The 14,820-nt window shown below is 37.5% G+C and overlaps 1 protein-coding gene across 1 annotated transcript in view; it reads left to right on the top strand.

Annotated features, from left to right (window-relative positions):
- The first annotated feature begins 2,544 nt into the window (after positions 1–2,544).
- The window catches only part of vps50 (VPS50 EARP/GARPII complex subunit), a 133,721-nt gene continuing 121,445 nt past the window's right edge, over positions 2,545–14,820 (top strand). Inside the window, exons 1-4 of the mRNA XM_042506207.1 lie at positions 2,545–2,683; positions 3,191–3,259; positions 11,836–11,958; positions 13,354–13,425. Coding sequence (XP_042362141.1) covers positions 2,651–2,683; positions 3,191–3,259; positions 11,836–11,958; positions 13,354–13,425 — 297 coding nt within the window. The 5' untranslated portion in view covers positions 2,545–2,650. The remainder of the gene's footprint in view (positions 2,684–3,190; positions 3,260–11,835; positions 11,959–13,353; positions 13,426–14,820) is intronic.

Raw genomic sequence — 14,820 nt, 5'->3', positions numbered from 1 at the left:
GCTCGCTTGTCTGCGTGAGTCTATGTAAAAGAGAGGTAAGGGGATGAGGAGTAAATATACAGACCAGACACTAAAGTGCTTTGTTAAGAAAATAGAGGTCAAATTTTACATGCAATTTACAAAATTTCTTAGTCTCCTGCACATATTTCTCTGTTATTCTTCCCACCTTGAAGACACCACTTACAGGCAGCAGTCTGCTTTTTCTATGATTCATCTTATTACCAAACATTTTGTTGTCAGCAGTTTGTTACTGAGTGTTCCTCCATTCAAATTCAGGGTCAAATGATAAAAACCATCCAAGCTCACGATCTAGTATTTAAACTTTTGAAAGTCTTAAATTTTATTCATTATTTTAATTTATTTATTTTATTTATCTAAAGGGGACCATGTACAGTATAAAACAAAAATGTTACCATTTGCATTTGATACACTATTAAATATAAATATAGATTATAGTTTAGAATTAATTTGCATCTGCAGTCCCTCTGCAGGTCAGAACAAGACAACACAATAACATCATAATATTAAGCCCCCCCCCCCCCGAAAAAAAATAAACAAACCACATGAGGTAAAGAAAAAATAGAATCATTTGGCACATAGGTTTGCAAAAGACTTGGACTTTGAAGTCAATGACACTATAATGCAATTAGAATTTAACAATATATATACCAGCGAGACAATTTATTACACTTGTTTGTACTTATTTATTTACTTATTATGCTCACTGCATAATAAATGGTCAAGATGTGAAACTCATCTTAAGTCTTAAAGCGCTGCCTATCTTGATGCTCCCCTGCATAACAACAAGCAGTTTATTGAATCCTGCTCTAATTATAGCTGATGAAATGACCAACTGAGTGTGCAGTGTCTTTGCAGTGCCATCTCCGGGTAGAGGTTGCCATCTGTTCCGTCTCAGTGTATGCTTTAAGGGAGGCTCCGCACTGTGGATGACTGCCTAACAAACAACAGTGGAGTAAATTCACCTAAGGAGCATGACCTCACCTTCATTTGACTGGGAAATAACCTGAGGCATCATTAACCAGGAACTAGAGCTCGCAGTACCTGCTGTCTGCTGCATGCTGCCTGCTTTTAACCAAGTGCTGCTCGAAATAACACCTGAGGGGACAATTACAAAGCAGGCTGAATGGATCTGCATGTACCGTTTTTGTAATTATTTTGAACAGTTTACAAGGCAGAGCCAGGTCTAATTACTTGGCAGAGATAGAGCTACATGGCACTGAGTCATGGGTGGCGTGACATAATGACATGATCGCAAACAGAAATGTGGTTTGCTCAATAATGCAGCCACACACAAAAAATGAGTAAAAACAAAGTTAAATATGTATTTAATTAACCCTTTGAAACCTGGGAAAATTGGCTTGATTATATTAGAGAAAAAATGGTAAGCACACATTTTCATGGGCTTGTGGCTGCTCTTTGGTGTACCAAACAGTGGTGGAGAAATAATGATTTGTATGGTGACAATGCTTCATTCAGTGTTTTTAGAGGATCTCAATCACCTGTTCTGTTTGTTTTGAAGAGGAAGAAACCTCTGCGGACAACAGCTCATGGTAACAACTTCCTAAACAATAAAAAACTAAGGGAAATTCCAATTGTGAGAAGTTTCAACTGGCTAAACCCACTAAATCTTATACACTAAGCTATTCCTTTATGTATCAAAAGTAAAAAGACAGGTTATTTAAAACAATGGCTACTGCCAGTGGTATGCTGTTACATACTGTAGGCTATACACTGTTGGATTATTATTATTGATGCATTAAAATGTAGGCAGCCTTTTAGTGTTGTAGATGGCACAGGAGAGGTACATTTAAACGATATCATATTCTGTTGGGAGGTTTAGTCTATAACCATGTCTTATATTTTATGAGACGAATATTTTCAAAACTATACTATGAAATAGCAATTGGTTAAATCCACTTGGTTATATTCCAATGCTGGCTTTAAATACAGAGAATTAAACACAGCTATATCTAATATAGCTATAAAATAAAGTAACTTCAGTATAACCTGTAAAACAATCATAGGCCTTTGTTCTATGATAAGCACAGGTGTTGCTGATAAAATTAACAAGCGTCCCAGAAAGCCATGACAGTGTGACAGAGTCTTAGCATGCCAGGAACCACAGCCATCATTTATTTGCTTACAGTTACGCTTTAACTTCTTTTACATGTATGAATGTCTCTGACACCTGACGCCTACAAGTGACTGGTATAACTGAGAGTAAGATTTTAGGAAGGCAAAACAAACATTGCTATCTAATGATCTAAACTGTTTCCACTATGTGATGTTTAATTACCACCATCCAGTGGTGTGAGGCAGTAATGCATATCTCATAAAGTTAATGCTTTACTCCACTTTCGGGTATAATTAACATTTAATCAACATACAACTACAGTGCAATCCAAATATTTTCAGTTTTTATATGCGCTCGCAGAGTTTTTAAAGAAATAGAATAAAATAAAAACTACATTTCCCAGGATGCTTTGGAATTTTCCGGTTCCTGCCTGTACCAGTCACGTGACGCTCAACTATGGCTTCCTTCTCGTAGTGATAGAGGCACATCGTTGACAACAAAACAAAACTCTAACTTTATTCATTTATTTGTCCACTGACACAAGTCAGATTTACGATGCAGAAGATCAAGTCTCTTATGGCCCGGCAGGTGAGCAAAGCAGGTTTAAAAAACACCGCGCTGCTGGCCTTTTGTTCCTGACAGCTGCAGGTAGCTAGCAGGACAGCTAGCTAAGCTAACTGGCTAATTTGACAGCTCATCGTGAGTGCACATTCAGTCCGAGTTATAGCAGCTTTAATAACGACTGCATTAACTCTTAACTCGTCATGTCACATTAGGAAAACACACGTGTATTGACAGTATTACAGGTGGCCCAGCTGTAGGAGTTCACCTTTAGAGAAACACAACAACAGGGCACAACAGTGGAAACTGGGCGGTGAGGGAAGTTCTCATCTTGCACTGCAGCAGTAATGTTACACTCATTGGTTCACCACGACACAACAGAGCATATCGCTTTCAGAAATCTGCCCGTCAGTTCCACTTTCTGTCATATGCAGCAGTGTGCGGATGGATAGCAAGTTTTGTGACAGCAGGAGCAAGTTACAGCTGTAAAAACCGTAGACTTTTGAAGTCTAACAGTAACTCTTATTTTGACAGGGCCTGAAAAGCCCCCAAGAAAGCATGGCAGACCTGAGTCCTGTGGAGAACCTGAGGATACCGAGCAAGGTAAACTTATTGACAAGATTGAAGCTTTAGGTCTCAGTTTTGTTGCGAATAAGGGTGTGTGTTTTGCTCCTCAAGGAAATTTTAAGCGACAAATACTTCATTTCCTGATTGTAATAAGGCTTCCAGGGGATCCTTAGAATGTCTTAAAAGGCATTGAATTCCTTAACCTAAAAGTAAGGCCTTGATTGGTATTAAAATGTCTCAAATCAGTCTTTCAGAAGTCTTAAAAAAGTCATAAAAAGCCTTAAATCTAATTTGCATTAAACTGTAGGAACCCTGGAAATGTCTTAAATTTTGTCAAATTAGGTTCACTGTTATTTTCATGTAATTATTGTGGAGAAAAATAGCAAAATTGCTAGATATGTCCCCTGTGCCCCTTTTAAAATCTACGCCTATGTTAATTGCTTCTATCAAATTAAGATTTCTCATCGTAAAGTTGACAGATAATGTGTTCAAGTAGTTGATAGTAGATAGTTACTTGTCCTATGTATAACTATTGTTGTTGTCTGAGTAGTTGAATGGCTCAGTTCTTTAAGAAATTTTTGGACAACAGAGAAAGGAAATTGCAACTTGATTTGATTCTTTCTCAGCTCGCAGAGAAAGTTCACAAAACCTGCACATTTATAAATGTGCCTTTTTAATGTTTTATGTTCTGTGCTTAAGGTTGCAAGAGTATGATATTTTCACTGATTGTCTCTGAAAATCACAGTTTTACATAATCATAGTTGTTGATTTTATGAGGGTTTTATTTGGTTGAACAAACGTTTTATCCATTTTTTAAATGGAAGTTTGTGATGGAAGTTTGTGATCTCCCTTTTGGAAATAGCTCAAATAAAGGAGTTGAGATTCTCCTTCCAGTCGCTTTTTTCTCTCTTTTTTTCAGTGCCGTAGAAAAGTAAATGTACACAGTATGATGACTGTCAGTTTTCATACCACGCTTTAAATGGAAACTAGTGCACCGCTGCAGTTCTAACTGGACTTTTGTTCTGTATTAAGTAACATTTTTGGATGATTTGACTATATAATAGTTACAGAAGCCAAGTACAATCAAACTCAGAAGGAGTTATGTCCATCCTAGTGATACAACAAAAGTAATTTTGAGCCAGACTTTAATGCAGCACAGTTAATGTAAATATTATCGAAATTGCAAAACTACCAAGTGCAATATGCAATTCGCAGGAGCTGCAATTATTTTATTTTATTATTTTATTTATTTATTATTATATTTAGTCATATTTAATAAGGGAACATGCTTGTTTGGTACAGACCTCAGCAAAAATCTCATCATTATCGTTTTTATATATATTCTTTTTTCAATAAAAATGAAATGCAAAAATTACCATCTCCACTAAAGTTGCGACTCATATTGCAATTGCAATATCTGTAAAGTAATTTTTCTTGCATATCGGGCAACCCTAATATGATGTAGCTATTTTGAACAACTAGATAATTCATATTGTCTGTCGGAGCCAACGGACAGGTCGGACAGCTTTGTCCACCATGCACTGTACCACACGTCGACTTGCTTCCTCTAAGTGAGTTACATCACTGGGTTTTCTAGACAGTAATGTAAAGAGACTGATGGATCTCATTTATATCACTTAGGACACACTTCCCATCAATCTCAACACCTGGAGTGTGAAATATGGGCTACTCTAACAGTATTTTGGCATGGCAGCGTTTGCAATCAGTCATGCTTAGTCACAGGAAGCATTTGTCATTACCCACTTGTACAAATTCAATCTGCCAAGAGCAGACAGAGCGAAGCGGCAGAGTGGATCTATGTAATGTAGAGTCACTTACTCACTTACACCTCAATGCACCGCAAGTCGCTGGCTTTGCTTTGACTTTGCCTGGTAGTGATGACCTTCTATTAAAGTGGCTGCATACAATTAGAAGGTGACCAACTCTATTCACAGTGCAGGGGAATATCGGCTAGTTCAATACAACCAGGTGTTTCACTTCCCTTCTTTTTGCTTGTGGACTTTGTTTTGATTGTTGTTGTTTGGCATAATGCGAGTGGAACTTTCTTCGTGGCGTGCTTTGCTGAGTGTAAGGTTGAGAAGCCCAGTGAAAGATAAGACTACAAGGAAGTACTTTTCTGCCACATCATCTATGAGAGTTGCGAAAGATGAAGCTGAAAGAGTTTTGACAAATTTCTTTCAGTCTGTTGTTTATTCCAAAAGTCCTGTTGTCATAAGAAAATGAAAAAAAAGCAGAGCAGCAAACACAGTCTGTCTCCTTTGATTGGCTCATACGCAACAATGTTTTTTTGTTGGTGTTATTGTCACGATTAAAAGCAAATGTAGGCTCCTGATGGATAACAATGATATTTAATGATATAATAATTTGTATCATATTGCTGTAGTAGACAATATCCTATTTTGTAGTATCAAACCAGCAGAAAACCATCCAGTGATGCAGATCAAGGTCAGATAAGATAAGCAGTTATTTATTGTCCAGGTGTAATTAAAGCCTGAGTAAAAGTGAAGGGGAGTGTCTCACAAAAGATTTGTTTCCTTTCATAGGATGCATGTCTCTCCCTGTCTGTGAGAATGGTGTCAGGTGATGCTGACAAACTGGATAAGCATCCTAATTTTTGGCCTAAAAAAATTGTTCTCGCTGGAATCATTGACCCCAAGAATTACTCTTAATCTTATTATAACTGATATGTTTGGCTTATGTCAGAAAGGCAGCCTTGTACAAGTAGACAGAAAAATTGGGATACATTTAATGTGGATGTGAGGATGCACCACAGCCTGCCTCTCGACATCACAGATGAATTATGTCTCCTGTGTGTACTGCAAACACCTGCCTATTGTGTGTCCAGCCAGAACACAGGGTTTATTATTTGACGGTATTGTGCACTGACTTTATTCACTTTGCTGCTGGGCTTTTCAGCTCTCAGGAAAATTAAATATGACCCACACTGGTTTTGTTTACACCAAAACCTATGGTCTTCTTTGTTTAAAGGTGAAAACTCCTCTCAATATGCCACTGTGGTGCGTTACTTAACATACTCCTCTGTGTAGGAGAGTGAGACCAAGGTGCTTGTGTGTATTATTATTATTATTATTATTATTATTATTATACTTAATCTGATACTTACTGTTTAGTATCAGTTGCGCGCTTCTAACCATTTTAGCCATGATTCACATCATTTATCATCCTCCAGGAGCTGACAGTAACGTCTGGTTCAGCTGTAGGGGGGAGGAGTGATGCAGATGATGATTGACAAATAATGCTGCCAAGTCATTATTTGGACATGATTTGAAGCGCTGGTGCTTTCTAAGTGATGAGCAAAACGTAAACATACACGGGTAAGCCTGTAGTTATAGATATGTTTGTGGGAAAGCAAACTGACTGTGTTTATGTAGCACTTTTATCCAAAGCACCCATTCATATACACACTGACATGCCGGTGTATTAAGTTAAAATTGCAAAACCAAAAAATTTGCTATCATAAAAAGAGACAGAACAGCTGCAAATAAATTTCATAAGCTGGGACCAACAAATTTCAGGCGTTTTTGCTTAATAAATCATTGAAAATATGAATGTGTTATGGGCTAATCAATTAATTGCTGAGTCATTTCCTCTACTTGTGACATTACCAGTTTCCTGCAGTTATTAACAGGAAGTGGCAAACTGTTGATGAATATTTTTGACTCATTTTCATCTTACGTTAAAAAAGTATTTCAATGCTGGCAAGATGCTGCTTTCATAAAACTGGGCTCTATGCAGTACAAAGATGCAAATGCTTTTAAAGTCTGTGCTACATCATGTGAGAAAACAAAGAAAAGGGGCTGTGGCATATGCTATGAGGTTCTATTATTTTACAGGACACCTACTATTTTCCAGCTGATAAAGTGCTGCAGCTACAAAAAATGCCCCTTGGACCTGATTTTTTACTGAATTACTTCAGTAGTTGCAATCATTTTAAAAAAAAAAAAAGCCACACATTTGCTTGCTCATCAAATATGAGCATGCTTCTTTTCTTTGTTTGTTTGCATTATTGTAAATTTAACATCTCATTGGACTTTTTGGTCAAAGCAAGCAATTTAAAGATGTCATGTGACTTTGAATGGTGATAGACATTTCTTCTCTAATTTCTGACGCTTTATTAAAAACAATTCATCAATTCTAATGTTGAAATATAATAGGCAGACTAATCTGTAATGCTTGTTCCAAAGCTCTGGAACAAGCTAATATCTGTGTTAAAAATGTTTTGTTTATTAAGGGAACATTAGGTTTTTCCTGGGGGCCTTTGTGTCCCTGAGGCGAACAGTCATTTCTATAAACATGCTCTTAGTGCTCGAGGTACATGCAGTTATCATTGTCTACCAGCAGGGGTCACCCTCAGTTTGCTCATTACATTTTTTATCTCATCAGAATTCTGTGTCTGCACAAAAAGCATTAATTTACACAGGCTGCGTGCGTCGCCTGCTCAATATGGTAATGTTTCCTAAAATTTCAGGATGAATATGACTGAATGAGTGCCTCCAGTGTGCCGTATGTATTACTGAAGATGTGAGGAGGGCATTTTTGATAACCTGCCATTAGTCCACAGGCTGTCTTTGGGGTGAACACAGCTCACTTTGACACTTCACATATGTTAATGGCCTTAAGTGATCCAATCAGGTTTGTTTACAATGTCTAATTATGCTACCAATGGCCTGTATATGCACTGATCAGGGTTCCCACAGTCATGGAAAACCTGGAAAAGCCATGGAATGTGACAGTCACATTTTCCAGGCCTGGAAAAGTCATGGACCTTGTAAAAATCATTGAAAGTTTTGGAAAAATATGGAAATGTGTTGTGTGTAATGAATTTAATAACATTAATGTGACATAACGGTGAATTTATTTTCTGTAGGTGAGAACATAATGTAGCTTTAATATGTGTCGACATGTGACAACATTTTGGTAACATGCCTTCCAAACACGCAGGCCTGTGGGTTTGGAAATCATTTTTTCTCTTTAAAAAACAAAACAAAAAACCACAACAAAAAAGCTATTTTTTTCCCTTATTTTAAAAAAATGCTGGTGACCTTTTACATTTTTTAAAAATTTATTGCAATTTTTTTCCCTATACTTTTTTGGCCGTTTTTTTTTTTTTTTTTTTTTAGATAATGTAAAAACTTTTTGTGATTTTCTTTTGTTTCTTCTTAAAAATACAATCAGAATTTATTTTTTTTTAAAGAAAACCACAGTTTTAGAAGGCATATTTTCTTTAAAAAAATCAACAATTTCTTTCTTTAAAAAAAAAAATTGGCAAATTTTATAGAAAACAGAAAAGATGTAGGCAACATTTGATATGTTTTCTTTTTTTCGGCCTTTTAACGAAAACAGCTTAATTTCAGAAACTGTAAAAAAAAAAAAAAAAAATGAAAAAAAATATTTTTGGATTTTAAATTTCCATCAGTCCTTGAACAAATTATCAGGGACGCTGATATATGTTTTAATAGAGTTTAGATCTTATATGTTTGAAAAACACTGAGAAAGTGGGGTTAGGGAAAAAAAAACATTTGGGGTCCTTGAAAAATCATGGAAAAGTTTTGAAATTTTGTCCATGAAAATGTGTGGGAACCCTGACTTGTGTAACAAAATAACTGCATGACATCACAGCCAGAGACACCTGGCTTTAGAGACAGTCAGTGGAGAATGATTGAAGAGGAAAAATAATCGCATACTTCCAAGTGACAAAAATCAATGTTACTTGTTAACCCAGAAGCTGACAGCAGTGTTGCAGCCTGGAAATTGCTGTTGATTGTGATCATGTCCTAATGTCCCAGAAGACAGCTGTGTCAAACCCTTGTTTAGGAGCAGATGAAGATATACACCCAGTTGGGTTGGCATAAATATTCAATGCTGATTACAGTGAGGATGTTTTGATTTGTTCCTCTAATGAATGATTCCATAGTGGAAATAATTGGCCCTCCTTTCAGTCCCCTCACCCCACCGTCTTTCTCTCTGAATGTCTCACTGGGTTTTCCATAGACCTCCTTTTTGTTTATTCAGCCTTTTGTTTCATCAGGGCCTCCGTGTTGTCGAGCACCTTTTTGTTCCACGCTTGATTTTCCACATTCAATCAGCAGCTCCAATATCCACTTTGATTCTTTGATAACCTTCATTAAATGTCCCACAGATGCAAATGGGGGAGGTGTGAAGGATGGTGTGTCCCTCATCCTTTAAAGTGAGATTGGATCAAAGCCTCACAGTGGCTGATGTTGGGTTTCACATGTGGGGCACAGGGGTGTCTGTTTTGTTTTGTGCCCACGCTGCGGCAGAGAGGGAAGAGAGTTATTTAACCCAAGGTGGCCTCTCAAGGAGTCATTCACTCAAATATGTTCAGAGTTTCGTAAGTCACTGCAGGTGGGAGACTGAGAGAGGGAAAAGAGAAAGACAGTGATACAAGGGAGGTGCATTACTCTAACCACACCGGAGTGGCTTCACATTATTGTCTTTTGTTTCCCTCGTTTCTCTCTCTTTTTTCTTTTGGCTCCAACTTTTGCTTCCAATGAGTCATCCACCTCATCCCCCCCCCCCGCCCCTGTTCTCTTTCCTCCTCATTTGAGCTTATTTCCCACCCACCCTTTTGATGGCAGAGCGTGATCTCCTACCTCTACCCCTCCTTTCCAATCTCACACACCCACACATTTCCCCTGGGGCTTTTGCTCACTTCTTCACCTGATTCAACCAGGGCAACACACACACACACACACACACACACAGGCACGGACACATGCTCACATTTTCATTCTTCATTACCACCCTCCCAATTGCCTTGTATAACATTTATATATGATATATAAAAGGATTCTGTTTGTGTAATTGAATTAAATGGCTCTTTTTTTATTGCGAACATTAAAATTACTCACAGCAGCGTTCTCATATAGATGTCACTCAGCAACACACACTCGCCCACAGAAGCAGATTAAGTTACATTGGTGGCACACTTCATTGCTTTGCTGCACGCTGCCTGCTGATAGTAAATGGGAAAATGGTTGCGCTTAGGCAGGTGTGTAACAAGGTTTTCTTGATCAGTGTCTGCTATCTCATGAAGTCTAGATGAGATGATGTGTGCAGATTTTTGATAGAGATTTCTATATTTTTATGAGATAGGGTATGAATGTATATAGGGGTGCGTTCAGATTGCAATTATCCCATAATTCCACATCCATCGTGGTTCACCTCCTTTCCAAGCTTATGGTCTATTTTTAATACCATTCTGCGTTAACCCTATAAACCATGAGCAAATTGGCTGTATTTCTTTTGGAAACATGGGAAAGAGAAAGAAATGTTCTCGGAATTGCAAGAAAGTGGTAGATTTTGAAAATGATTCTTCAAAAAATGTCAACAAAGCTATATTTATAATTATCATAATTATAATTTAAAAGTATTACAATAAAAATATTTGACATTTTGTTTTTCTTTTTTAATACTTTATTTTTCTTTGTTTTTTAATTTTTAAATGTCTTGTGCTAATTTTTGGGTCATTTCTTCTCAAGTTGCTCATTGCCTTTTGTTTAAAAAACAAAAAATATGGGGTTTAAAAAAAAAAATCCAAGGAAAAAATAGCGGCACAGTATTCAAATCTTGATTTAGAATTGGAATATTAACATTATGAATGAAGCTTGGAAATATTCACCACATCCCTACCACGTGAAAAAACTTTTTCCTGTGATATTCCCACACTGGTGTTTGTATATGCACATTTCCAATGTGCACAAAAACAGGTGAATTAAAACACACCTATTGACAGGGTCACTCAAATAAAATGGCAGAGAGTAAATTGAGTGCACAGTGTAGTAAAATAGTGATTGACCTTGACCACAACCTTGTTCGACCTTTCCTTGCTATCCTAGTCATCCCACCAAATTTGTAATTGACCCATGATTATATGTCGGCTCATTGGTAATGCGGGTTTAAACCCCTTCATCTAAAAGACTCGCTGCAGTAATGCCTCAATGAATGCATGGCATGTTAATCTATAAGGCTCTGATGTTTCTCAGAGATGCTCTGAAGGGGAATCCTCGTTGCATCTTTCCAGTCATTCCTTTCTTCTCGTCTTACATCTCAAGGCAACCTGCCATCCCCCATGACAGCTGTCCAACGAAACAAGCTGCAATCTCCTCCCAAACTCTGTGAATACTACACTTTTTGTTTCCCTGCTTCACGCTTCCTCTTTTTCTCTCTTGCCTCTTTTTCTCTACCTCATTTTTATTCTGTCCTCGCTTCACTTTGCCCTTCACCCTTACCCATGTCCTTTAACTCTGTACTCATTGTCCCCCTAATCGTATCTCCATCCCCTTTATTGTTCTTTCTGATTTCTTTTTTTCCCTACTATTAATCTATTTCTCTCTTCCTCTGTTTTATGCATTTTGTTTCTTAATGTATATTAGAGATTTTGTCTGTTGTTTTCATTACTTAGAAAATGATGTAATTCTCTGTTTTGGACACTTTTTTGTTAGTGTCCCACTGTGTCTGGAAATTTCAAAAGTGCATACTTCAAGGACATCTTTTTTACCTCTCTTTGACATTTTCTGTCTCTTTCAATCTCCCTCGACCTCTTCCAGGAGGAGTTGCGGGAGCTGAGGGAGCAGCCCATTGACCCCCAGGCTGAGCAGGAGATCATTGACAGCATCGAGGAGGTCTACTTCTCGAACGACTCCTTCGACATGGTGCAGCACGAACTGGAGGTCAGAGACTCTCTGTATGAATGAGGGAGCGTGCGCATTATTGACTGGATGGGCACCACTCACTTGTAAAATGATTACAAGAGACTTGCTCCCCAAGTTCCCACGCCCACTCTATAAAATAATAATTCCATCAAACCCACCACATTTCAGTAATACTGATAACAGCAATATCGCATTTTTTATGTGAATAAATATGGCTCCCTGCGCCCTGAACCCTGTCTGACTGGCAGAGTTAAAGCTCCTTCTCACCTGGGCTGCATGCGTACTGTTGACGTCTGGATTGATGGATTGCATCCGCTCAACAGAGGAAGGGTGTGAAATCTCATTAGATTTATCTTGGTATTGCTACACCATCTGAAATGAGTCTCTCAGTCAAGGGGAAAGTAATTACCTATCATCCTTTGGGCCATGGATTTGTAATATCTTCTTTTCTTAGCAGAGTTTGTTTGCTGTTTACTAAATAATGCCATTTACCTTCTTGACTAATCTTACTTATGATCTGGCAAAGTGTATTTATTGAGCAAATTGTTTTTGTTTTTTGAGCCACAGCTATCTGCAGTGAAACCATCTTAAACTTTTCCCTCCTGAGATATCTTAAATGAAGATGCTCAAGAGTGAAGATTAGCTCTCTGTCAAGATAAATGAAATCTCTGCTATGACCCTACTTTGAATATTTCTCTTTCTCACACACACCTAGCTAGGACTTTCAGCACACTGAACACTAGAAACAGGGTTCCCACGAATCCTTAAAAAGTCTTTAAAGGCATGGAATTTTTAATCTAAAAATCAGGCCTTAATTTATATTGAAATTAAATAAAGCTTTCAAAAGTCTTAGATATGCTCAGACATGGGAAAGGGGATTTATTTTTTATTGTAAAATTTAAAAAGTAACTGGTATTATATTTAATAACAATAACATAACAACACCAACTAATAATAAATAATAATAATAATAATGATACTACTACTACTACTACTACTACTAATAATAATAATAATAATAATTATTATTATTATTATTATATAAAATCTTCCAAATTCTCTTCACATGAATTTCACCAAAAAAGTTATGTTTTATGTTACAATAAATAATTGGGAAAACTTGTCCCTAACTAATTGAAAAAAATGTCAATTTTGGTTGTTGTAAAATTGGTCTAAAATTCCTTTCCAAGTGGCAATAAAAACGCTTTAAAAATTCTTGATTCTAATGTGTCTTAAGCTGCAGGAAAACCTGAGAATAATTTGGAGGCAGCTTGCAGCTGTATAGAGGTACACAGGCTCACAGATTATGTTTGCAGATGTGTTTATGAAAGTCTCCATGGTACGCACCATGATGGTCGCGACCATGATGACTTCGCTAAGGTAGCATGTTTGTATCTGTGTGTGTGATTATAGAAACTTCCACCAGAGCTGAACCTGCAGGAGCTGGAGGAGTACAGAGATAAGCTGAAGAGACAACAGGCTGCAGTAAGTAATCCCTCCTCCCTCTCTCACCCACATACACACCTAAACAAACATGCTTGATCAATGAAGTCACATTGAGAAGACAATATCAGTTATTATTTGAATCATTACGTTTACTCTTGACCTTGTAAGATGAAATCTGTATTGGCTGTGGTTACACTGTTGTCAAATGATCATGCCAGGACGCATTAACTGTCAAGTCTGTACACTGACATCAGATCTTTCTCACATTGGGATCCAATCAGCCAGCTGGCTCGCTTTGACTTTGTATCTCACTGAGGTGTGGACAGCATGTGGATGCAACACAGATAATAAAACAATAATCAAACTTAGGTCTACTGTCGAAAGCAAAGGGACGCCCTTTGCCAGAAGCACAGCAGAGACCTGTTGTCTAATAGCACTTGTTGTCCGTCACCACTGTGCATGACTTGCTGTGTTAATCACGTGTCTCTGTCGCTCTCTCTGGCCCTGCAACCATTACAAAAACAAAATATAATTGAAGTCCAACATATTTAAATCTCTCCAGTCATAATGTACGGTCAAAATAATTTCCTTAGAGGCTATTAAGGTCTAAATCTGTGTTCTACAGCAAGCAAGTCTTGCGTTGTGTTTACACACTGAAATGTTACATATGCACTCATGTAATGTCGTGAGCAAACCACATACCTGTCAGCTGTGTGCTCAAGTTGCAAATGGATAGAAATATATCCATTCACTCTCTGAGCAGGCAGGTCACATTAAAATTGTAAAAAATGCGGACACACATATGCCAACACAGTTGAGTTCCAACCTGGTGCATCCGATCAAAAAGTCAGAATGAAAAACAAGTGAAACTGCGGCGTTGATCTTATTTTGGGGCTTTCAGCTGTACTGCACAGCCTCCATTTCCATATAGTATGATGTCATGGAGATTGACGTATTGACACGTGAATTATTATAATTTTATCTGCAGCACTTTAAGAGCATCTTGTTTGTGTTGGCATCAAAATTTCATTCAGTAATGTACTTGTGGGCCAAAACTCGACCTGCTGATAAGAGTCTGAACATACATTTGATTTGGTTACAGGCGACTTGCTGTTATTATCACCCACATGAGCTACATCTTACTATTTTTGCAACTGATAGTAGACAGGCTCTCCTCTTCTCTTTCATCCTCTTGCTAAATAATTTAAAAGTGAGTTTTTTCCCCCATCTGACTCTCTTTAAAGTCAGTTTTAGTTTGATCTGGTCTGAGACCACCTCTTTTCATAGGACCAAGGATGGCTGTGAAGTCATGGGCTGGATTTACATGTAATTTTGGTTTGGATCAAATTAGAAGTCAGAAATTCTGGGTTATAGCACTGTATAGTACTGTGCAAAAGTCCACAATAAGTCTGGCTTCTTCATACTGAAGTCAAT

The sequence above is a fragment of the Plectropomus leopardus genome, chromosome 18, assembly GCF_008729295.1.
Source record: "Plectropomus leopardus isolate mb chromosome 18, YSFRI_Pleo_2.0, whole genome shotgun sequence".
Taxonomy (NCBI): Eukaryota; Metazoa; Chordata; class Actinopteri; order Perciformes; family Serranidae; genus Plectropomus; species Plectropomus leopardus.
The sequence above is the reverse complement of the archived record's forward strand: the minus strand, read 5'-3'. Positions and strand labels throughout refer to the sequence as shown.